Consider the following 10761-nt stretch of genomic DNA (forward strand, 5'->3'; position numbering starts at 1 on the left):
ATGCCCTTTAAAAGTTGTAAAAATGGATCCATTTCACAAATATTCCTTTAAGCAAATTGGGATACAGGATCTCCTCAATAATTCCTTTTTCTAACAAGCCACTTTTAAACAAAATGAGGAGGGAAAATATTCCCCAATGGGTTAGGTTAGGGTTAAAAGATCTCAACACCGACATTTTCTTTCTCCGTTTAGAAAATAGTGCTTGAAGATGGATTTCCGATCGAAAACCATTTTTCGTGCAAACGTGCAAACGAAAGCCCATTTCAGCAAAACGCACTAATATAAAATTCCGAGGTGATGGAGAAAGGGGCGAGGACGCGGGGGACCGGGAGCTGCTCACAGCCTCATGGAACCGCATGACTTCGAAAGTGGTAAAGGTACCAAGGAAAGTGAACAAGATCTGGGGAAAGGTGCATTGTACCTGTACAGTACAATTATGAAGCAATCTATCTTTGTGGAATGTGCATTGTAAAGTTTGTGAGGGCAGCAACTGCCTGGGGCCAACGTTTGTTTGCAGGATGATCTGCAGCAACTGACCTCCCTCCCCTTAAGGCATATTTGACTAAAATATCAAAACATCGACTCAGAATTCGAAATATGAAGGGAGCAGACCACCAAAAAAAAAAAATGAGAGGAAGAGGCAGATTGTACAGAGGCTGGTAGATTATTTCATATAAGGATGAAATAAGTGATGAAAGAGTGAAGATGAGCAGTCTGGATTTAGGGAGGTTGCATCATCCACCCCTTATAGGGGACTTCTTCTCCTTCACTCCTCAACCAATAACGGCTTGGTTTTGAAGTGAGAAATATCCTGGAAAGGTGAGAGAAAGAGGGCACGATGAGGTGATACCAGAATAAAAGTATACCAGAAAAGTTGAAAAAGGGCAACTCGCCTGTCTGCGAAAGGAGTGCAAACGCTTTGCTTTGGCATTCGCTTTGGAGATAGCAGTGATACTTAGGGCTTTGGTGTCAACAACATCAAGAGGCGCCAGATTGGAAGGCACCGAGGCTCTAGCCCGAATTGGAAAATATCTACTTCCTGGAGCTCCACAAAACATCGCTCGGCGCGACACCAGTGCGTCACTGATCTGATTCCAAAGCTGTATACCTCAATGTAAATAGTTATGCACGTCCAAAGAACAATAAAATTAAATAATTAATCCCACAAATAAATAATAATAAAATAACTGCGGTCGTGTCAAGGTTTGTCGAGAAATTCAAATATATCTTCTCATTGTTATCGTGCAAGAATTTCCCTTCGAGAATACAAGCCGTAAATATTATATGACAGTCTCGACCCACAGAGCAAACCTGGAAAAACAGTGTGGAATTGTGATGTCGGCATGACAATAATGGTTTATACAGGTACACACATGCAAACGCAAACAGCAAATGTATCGGGACAGCAATGAAACGTGCAGGGTCATTAATTCACAACGGTGTTCACCCGGAAAGGCAGACAGAAACACAATCTTTGTAATGTCGGTACCAATGAAGCGGTTTGCCCAAATGTTATTGCTCTCAATTGCGATACAGGTTGGGGAACTGGTTACTTTTTTGACCAGGTGTTTAGGAAAGGCAAGGGGGTGGGGGAGAGAATGGGGGAGGGATTGACCACTTGTGAATTATGCTCGCGAAAACGAGGCGTGCAAGAGATGTTTTTTTTAAAGATACGTTGTCAAGGCTCGGATGAGAGCGAGAACAGAGAACATATAACAAAGGGAGCAGCAAACAATAGGGGTGAAAGAGGGAAGCACAACAACAGTGTGGAACAGGGACATCGGTAGATGTGTGGAAGGGAGAGGGCTGAGGTGTGGTACATGGGCTAAACAAGATGGACACTGCAGGGGATTGCAGGAAATAAAACGGAACTTGAAGGAGGTGGGTTTGGGGTGTATTTACGGGGGTAGAACATATCATGGTTTTCGATGGAGGAAGATAAGAGATGGTGGTGAACAGCTGTTTTGAAGACCTTGAGGGAAGAGTGGGATTGAAGAGAGTGTTCCAATACACATGGACACTATACATACAGGTTCATTCAAACTTAATTTGTTGGGTGTTTTCTCCAAAAAGGAAAAGTGAGAGAATCTATCGAAGAGGGAAGAAGAAGAAGAAGACAGAGGAGGAGAAGAGGCAGGAGGAGGGGAAGGAGTGGTGTAGGTAGAAGAGGGGGAGGAGGGGGAAGAGGGGAGGAAGAGGAAGAGGAGGAAGAGGAGGAGAAAGAGAAGGAGGAAGAGAATGAGGAGGAGAAGGACGAGGAGAAGAATTGGTGGGAGGACACAGTGGAGAAAAAAAACAACTAAAAGATGAAATAGTAGATCAAGTGAAAAGCTGCCAAGAGAGGCTCCATTTGAAAGAGGATGTGGTGCAGCCAAAGGTTGTGGTCACAAGGGAGCGGTGGTAGGCTACACTCGACCACCAGTTAGAATTTCACGCCAGGATAAGATGGAGCACTAACAAGCAGATAACAAATGAGGTTTCATGTTAAAATAAATAACAGGCTGTGTTCTATTTAAAATGATAACGCCTTTCCTTCATCTTATGATGACAGAAATACACTGGCAAAGATTCAAGTACCTCGAGGAAACAGACAAAGTGAAACGTCACACTTCTCACCCTGAGGACAAAGTGGAATTGCAAAGTAATTGTGGAAAAATGCTTCAATAATAAGCATGGATGCCTATAGCAATACTTGTAATCTCTATCACTGCCTGCCAATTTAAACATTGCGCTTATAGGCACACAAGCTATGCAAATAAAATTCTGATTCAAGAATTGCATTAGTTCACTGCATTCAATTGCATCAAAAAATATGATTTGCATGAGAAGCTCAGAAATCCATACATTGTCTTCATTGGAAATGTCACAAACGGGATACATCTTAGCAACAATTAGGACAACTTGGTAATGCCCGACAGTCATGCCATCTACTCGTACATGTAATTAAAAAGTGGGAAATTTGGGAGGGGGAGTGTGGACTGCAATACTAAGAACTAGAAAATAAAAATTTGATGTGAATGCTCCATGGACATGCTTCCACCTGCATTAGATGTCAACCCACTGTTACGCTTCATCCCGATTTAGGGTCACAGGAAAAATGAGAGGTCACATGGGAGAGAACACGAGATAGAAAAGAGATAAGTTGAAGAGAGACCACATCGGATGCTTTAAACTCGAGACATAAAAGCAAGTAACGTGGAAAGGATTAGGGCAAAAGTAATAATAAAGAAGGGCAAAGGATTTTGTAGGAAATGGGAGAATTAGAAAAAGTTAGAAGAGAAGGAGAAGGTGAAAGGAGAGAAAAGCATGAGACGTGTGGGGTGGAGGGGTGTAAATTTGACCATTTGCCAGTGTGTAGAGTATGAAAGTGGACCAGGCTAAAGCTCAAGCCTCTAATTGTGGAATCATTGCACAATGCATTTGGGGTAAGTTGTTGGCAAAAATTGTGAAATTTTGATCACCCAACACCCACAGTCTCCCACCTTGTATGTGATGTCACTTTTGTGATTCAGCCATCAAACCGTGGTATTTTATGTGTTTATTTCCACATCTCCAAGCCTGGTGTTGGCTTAGCGGTTAGGGTGCCGGCTTGGGATCCTAGGATCTTGAGTTTGAATCCCGGCCGATCGCTGATTTAACGCTAGGGGGGTTGATTCAGCCTGTCATCCTTCCGAGGTCGGCAAATTGAGTACCAGCTTGCTGGGATGAATGATCCCGGTGTGTACCCTGATTTACAATAGGTACACCGTATCCCTGTGCATCTTAAGAGGTGACTAAGGGTTGGCGTCAGGAAGGGCATCCGGCCATAAAAAACATTGCCTCAAAAAAGGGAACCATGAGGTCATGGGGCCGCAAGACTAACCCCCGCTCTAGCGGGGGAAAATGGCCTTAAAACGATCATTCATTTCCACATCTCCCATCCTTTCACTTGTATGTGTGTCAATTGTAATTCTCAATAAATGAAGCTTGGTGTTGGCTTAAGATCTTAAGGCCCGGAGTTCAAGCCATGGTCGTGCCATAAATAACAGCAGGTGAGTTGCCTCAACCTGTCATCCTTCTGAGGTCAGCAAAATGAATACCAGCTTGCTGAGAAAATGAGCCAATCGAGAGTGTCCTGTGTCGGTGTGGCGACCCGCCTAGGATTGTGCCTTCTAGTCAATGAAACTGCCTCAGCAGTCCTTTGTAGCACGAAATGAATGGTTGTTATTATTATTGACGTCTCAATAAATCTTAAACAGTCTCTTCTCATTCCCCTGTGCTTGTATAATACGGAGTTAGCCCATTGCACAGCCAAACATCCTTCATTGCAGTCAAATACCGAAGCGAACGTACCATTTAAGAGCAGTCCAATGCTTGGTAACCGCTGCACCGGGCGAATCAACAATTCGACGAGAGTTTGCCTCCCACACTGCGGCCTGCCTTGGTTAATCTAAAATTATTGAAAGCCATGGAAAAGGGTGTGGGGGTTGAAAAACCAATAAAGGAAGACTTTGTGGAGAGAATAGAAGGGGTGGGGGGAGACATTGTTTCTTCCAGATTATATCAACAGATTATCCCTAAAACTCACAGATAATTTGCATTATAATCAAGGGCTGTCATCATATGTAAGTTCAAGTGAAAGTTGTGCTAACAGGGAAGCGATGTTTGAAGTGGCAGTCACACCTTCAGAAAAGCGTGAAAGCGTGGCTTCTGCTTCTCACACGTAATCACAGTCTCTTTGCTCATCTCAAAGAAGTTGATGAATGATGGATACGTTTTCAGCAAGCGCTCTGACTGTGGCAGAATGCGGGTTCAAGTCAAACTTTCAAGTAATCCAGTTTTCAAACCTCAAGCTTCATAACCTTTTCAGAAATGGTCACAAACACAAACTCCTACACATGATGGAAGATTCCGCACAAATATTGATAGTGAGACTTAAAGGCCAGTTTCACGGTCTTCACGTCACTCTGGAAATACGAGCTAAGTGCATTGCTGATGGCAAACTAAAAATAAAAGCATTGCGTAAAATGTTTTGCTTTGAAAACCTCAAAGCAATGTGCCGGCTGAGCAATCATCATGGCATTTCAATAATAGATCTCTCTTGGGTTGAGTTTTTGAAGAACAGGAAGGGCTACTAAAAGCTAAAACAGCAAACTTCATTTGCACAGAATTTTTAAACTATGGAACGAGCAAAGGGATTGTTCTTCTGAAACACAACAAACAACAACATGCATTTTAAGGCCATTTTCCCTGCTAGAGCGGGGGTTAGCCTTGCGGTCCCCATGACAATCTTCTCCATTTTGAAATTTTGGTTTGGCCAAATCATGTTCTTCTGAAACCTCTCGTTTAAAAATTTTAATACCACGGTTCCTGCCAAGCGGTTATCACGACTCGGCTCAGTTATGGAATAACCTTGACAGTACTGTACAGTCAAAATGAAGCATTCATTAACAGATGGTCATTCTAATTTTATTACCCTAAGAAGCATATTGCATTTGCATGGGATTTTCAGTGCAAACTAAGTGCACAATGAGCTCCTCCAAGCTGTGATAAAATGTGGGCATTTTTCACAAAAGTGCTAACAATGGATGTGATTTGTATTATTTATTTGACATTTCATATCTGAAGAACATAATTAATCGCTATCGATTTTGGTTCTTGATATACAATTGTAGCACAGCTCTGTCAGGTGAAGCACAAGAAGGGAAGTGATTATCTATCTATAATTCCAGTAATCTCTGTCTGTCTGTCTGTACGTTTGTCTGTGACCGCTGTTTCTCGACAACCACGGGTCCGATATACTTTTAACTTGCCAGGTATATTGCTGGGGACCCGAGGATGTGCCTTTTCAAGGTTTCATATTAATCGGACAATTACTTACCGAGCTATGTCCAAAAAACGATTCAACCAATCAGAGAGCAGCGAACGATCGCGTGTGCCGAACGTGGCGGGCACACTCTGCCTCGGATGGCACATTTGAGAGCGTATTCATTTATTTCACGTTTGCAAACTATGTTGGCGTTAAACTATGTTTTACAACTAATAAAAACGAATTTGCGATTCATTCGCTTTCCTGCGCGTTTGTGCACGCGATGGCGATTTCTTTACCAAACTCCGGAAGCCGTTCGCTTTGGACCAAACCATTGCATGTAAATAGAGGGGGGGGATTGTCACCACTCGCAAGCCGTTCGCTTTGGACCAAACCATTTCATGTAAATAGAGGGGGGGGGATATAATTTTAGATATAGATATAGTACGGGCATGCCCTAGTAATTTACAATGAAGAGGAATTTGGAGACAAAATGAGAGAGAACGAAAACGTGGCTACAAACAATAATTACGCTCATTTGGACAGAATGAAATCATTCAGTGTGATAAATGAATGGGCATGGGTTTAGAATATAATTAGTAAAATATTTCTAACTGAATCTCTTGCTTCCATTGATCTACATTCGGGCAAGACCACATTATGTGTTTATGAAAATAAATGAAAGCAGACACCACATCATCCATGAGATGCAAGTGCATATTCAAAATGAGTTCACTCATTACCCAATGTTTAGTTTCTGGCAGTTGTGGGTTTGCACTTTTCAGGTATTCCCACCTGTGACTCATTGACGCAAGGTAATTGCACTGGCCTAGTGGCGACACCCTGCATGGTGCTTCGCGACCAGGTATTAATTGCTACTCACTCCCACTGTCAGCAACTTGAGCAGGGGGATCTGATTTCCCAGACATGGCCGGAGCAAGGAGTTTGCAGCCAAAGTGCATCTGCTCATTCCCTCACCATCTGCTTTAGGATGATGCCTACTAATTATATTCTGGGAAATGCCCACAATGTGTACCTGCCTGACAATTATTGAACATAACGAAATTAAACCAGTTTGTTTTTTCATATACCATACGCTGTTGCAGAGCATTGGTGAGGCCAATGCAGTTTCTTGGCAAAGGTTATGTTGGATGACAACAGTCTGGTTTGCCATTGCCTTCCCAGCAGAAGTTAGAGCAGAAATTTGGAATTTGTTCAAGATTCCGGTGATAGCTAGCCTACTCCAGGCTAACGACACCATGGGATTTTCAACATCCACCAACGGTAGAAGATGGGACGCCAATTTTAACATCCATCCAAAGGATGGCACAAACATGAATGAATCACCGCCTGTGAAACAATGCGGTATGACAGTTTATAGCTCGGTTGGGATTCAAATCCAATCTAGACAGATTAGATGCTAGTACATATAAATGTGCAAACACATATACAGTATATGATGATGATAATGACCACTCCTTTTTGCATCTTCAGATGCAAAGGGTGGCCAAAGCAGTTTCTTCATTATTGGGCACAATCTTGGTCAGGGTATCACTCCTACGCAGTATACTCAAATGGATCATTCATCCCAGTAAGCTGGTACTCATTTCGCCGACCTCGGAAGGATGACAGGTTGAGTCAACACCACCTGGTGTTAATTCAACGACTGACCGGGATTTGAACTCAGGACCCTAGAATCCCAAGACAGCATCCGAACCGTTAAGCCAACACCAGGCTTAAACAAACACACAAACAAACACACACACACACACACACACACACACACACACACACACACACACACACACACACACACACACACACACACACAAACACACACACACACACACACACACACACACACACTCGTTCCATTACCGTTTGGCTTGTCTTCCCCGATACCACATAATTTTATCAATGAAACCTCCATCTTAAGCGAGGCTTTGTACCAAGTTTTCCCATGCACTTCAAATCACTATTGTTTAAATCGTGTGGACATTAGGGGTGAATATGCCGCAACAGTGAACAATCACCGTGTGGTAAATAGCGAGTTAAAAAATTGTCCGGCTGTTCACGGGAACTTGGGTCTCGGCACAGTGGCATATACAGTCATACCCCGTTTTACGCCATTTCGACCTACATCAAATCCGACTTTACGCCATTCTTCTAGAGTAAATTTCAGTTCAGCGAACGTCATTATGTGCGACTTTATGTCACTACTACGGACGTGAAAAAAACATTTTTCCTTAAAAATATATTTAAAATAAATAAAATAGTACATAAATTAGCAATAAAATAAGCTAAAAAACAATTTAAAATACAATAAAAAGCACATTAAAAAAATATAAAAATGTACGTACAGTATACTGTATGTACGCGCAGCTGCTGGTTCGCATTCAAAACAGAGGCGACGTACAGTATTCCTTTACTGTGTCTGTGTTAGACATGGGTCCTAAGAAGGATAATGCTAGTGTTTCCAAGCGTAATGTGGTTACGATGGAAGATAAGTTAAATCTGATTAAAAGGTATGAAAAAGGTGAAAAAGTGTCGGTGATAGCACATAGACCTTATCGCGAATCGGAACCGCAATGCGTCATGGGATCGTAAAGGGGCAATAGCGTCGCCGGCGGTCGCTGTCACTTTGACAGACTGCTTGGTATTACACCTAGCGGAACAATTTCATACATTTCCAAACCTACAGGAGGAAACACGTCGGACAAAAAAATTGTAAAGATGAACATTGTAGACAAGTTCCAGCCCGGCGATATTTGTATGGCCGATCGAGGTTTCAACATTCAGGAACTGTTCTTGCATAAGCAGGTTGTTTCTCTTCTCCAATGGGAACCCCCCTTTCCCTCAAATATTTCTTTAAATCGCTGGATTTTAATGCCAAAAAACGCTGAATTTCTTTCACATTAGCCATCTTCCTTTCCGTAAACACAGCGTCGATCGTAGATAGACGCTTCCTCTTCTGGGTTCGTGTTTACCTTTGCCCCCTTTTCGATCCCATCATGCTTTGCGGTGGAGCGCCCTCTGTTGATATTTACCGATTCACGATAAGGTCTATGCCTTAGGGCTGCCACGGTCGACGGTATCGACCATCATTCATGATAGGGAACGTATTCTCGCATACGTCACTGAAAAAGCGCCGCCGGCTAAGACTGCTAAAATGTGTGTTTGTGTTCAGAAGAGACGCCAAGTTTAAGGTGAATAACATAATCTTATTAATTTTATTTATTATTCTTTACAAATTCATGTATTAATTGTGTTCATTACTCATTAAAAAATATGACTAAAATGTGTTTTTAGTGTTCTTCAAGGTTTAGCGATAGTTATATACTTTCGCGAGTTATTTACTCTAGTTTTACGGTGTTTGTCTTCATTTTAAGGCTTTTTTTTTTTTTTTTTTGTATACAAGATCGAGGCTCATGAAAGAGCGAAAAGGCATTATGCCCGGTTTACGTCAAAAACCGAGTTACGTCACGGCTTATGGAACCAATTAATGACGTAGGCCGGGGTATTACTGTATTACACATTTGTGAGCCTCTTACGTGACAATACATACATGCGAAGCCTTGAGATTACATTAATTTTGGCACAATGCAAGCGATTGTAATGACCGAGAGAAGAGGCGTGGGGAAGAGGAGAAGTTCAGATGTGGTAGGGGTGGGTGATTCCTCCACCCTCTGCCAAAAGTGATTATTTATTTTTTGGGAAAAATGACAATGACAATCACATCATACTGTTACAGAGCATTTGGAAAGCTATACCGTACTTCCCTCTTCCACGCATTTCCACTTGAATTTGTTTTTGACAGCACTGTCAATGTTATTTTTTGTTAACTGTGCAATCCATTGGGTGACATTAATTGGGCACATTTATTTTGAGAACAGCGTTAGTCACTGTAGCCAGCACATAATCTAAAGGCCTGTAAACATAAATATACAGACACACAGCCATTAAATTAATGTGGTTGGGAGTATCTATTTCAGTAGAAAAGGCAGAACCAACAAACAATTAGAACTAAATTCTACACTACCAACTTGCAACAACTAAGTCTACTCTTTATTAGTTGCAGCAAATTGGTAGACCAGGGTCTATCTCCATTTGCTGGTTGGTTGTGCCTTTTCAATTTAAAAATTAAATAAATAAAAGATCATGTGATGCAGTTGCAAATATATAAATTCTTAGAAAATATACTAGGTGTGATAATGGCACCAAGACAAAGCTGGAGACGGAGTGCCAAGCATGTGAATGAGTTCCAATGCCAGCGACAATTTGTCTGCAAGTCCACTGAAATGTGCCCTTTTCAAACCAAGGGCAACAATGAAAAATCAAGCATTAAAATAATGAAATGGGAACGTCCGTTGTTATGAGCATCAAAAAATAATAAAATAGGAATGGCCGTTGCTATGACCGATTAAAGTTAAATATAATGCTTTTGTCCTTGCACCAATCCAATTATTCTGAGAGCAAATATGGCGTATCAAATCACTTACATGCTTAATGATCACTTCGCCGATGCTGCTTTCCTCTCTCCAGTTTGCCATCACCTCTTGCAAATCCACCTGAGAAACGCATTGCAGCAAAACAAACTATAAGCAAAGTCCAACAATAAAAGGTCAGTTGTCTGGGTCGTTCATAAGTGGTCCAACAAAACATTTTGCATGCCGATGAAGTCACCAGGTTTGCAAACGAGCCAAAAACCAGTGCCACTAATGCTACAAGCATGTTCGTCCCCAAACAACTACAACATAGCTATGCCCAACATACTTAAAGTTGGACAGGATATGCTGAGCAAAACCCAATATATGCTAATGCCAGACTTAAAATTGAGCAGTGAGTGGTCAGATGCCGCACTCTCCACGAACTTAAGAGATACGGAGAACAAAATCTCTATCTCTCTCTCTCTCCAACAATTTGACCATCAGCACAAAATCTGCCCTCAGTTAAGTGTAGGAGAAATTTGATGC

At 41.9% G+C, this 10761-nt stretch overlaps 1 protein-coding gene across 4 annotated transcripts in view; it reads right to left on the bottom strand.

Moving 5' to 3' along the window:
• The window catches only part of ECT2 (epithelial cell transforming 2), a 151486-nt gene that overhangs the window by 41889 nt on the left and 98836 nt on the right, over positions 1–10761 (bottom strand). For all 4 annotated transcript variants that reach the window (XM_078767642.1, XM_078767640.1, XM_078767641.1 and 1 more), the window contains exons 13-15: positions 10288–10356; positions 4663–4773; positions 4333–4429 (exon numbers count right to left, since the gene is read on the bottom strand). In XM_078767642.1, coding sequence (XP_078623768.1) covers positions 4333–4429; positions 4663–4773; positions 10288–10356 — 277 coding nt within the window. The remainder of the gene's footprint in view (positions 1–4332; positions 4430–4662; positions 4774–10287; positions 10357–10761) is intronic.

This window comes from Myxine glutinosa, chromosome 13 (assembly GCF_964187855.1).
Source record: "Myxine glutinosa chromosome 13, kmMyxGlut1.1, whole genome shotgun sequence".
In the NCBI taxonomy this organism is placed as follows: domain Eukaryota; kingdom Metazoa; phylum Chordata; class Myxini; order Myxiniformes; family Myxinidae; genus Myxine; species Myxine glutinosa.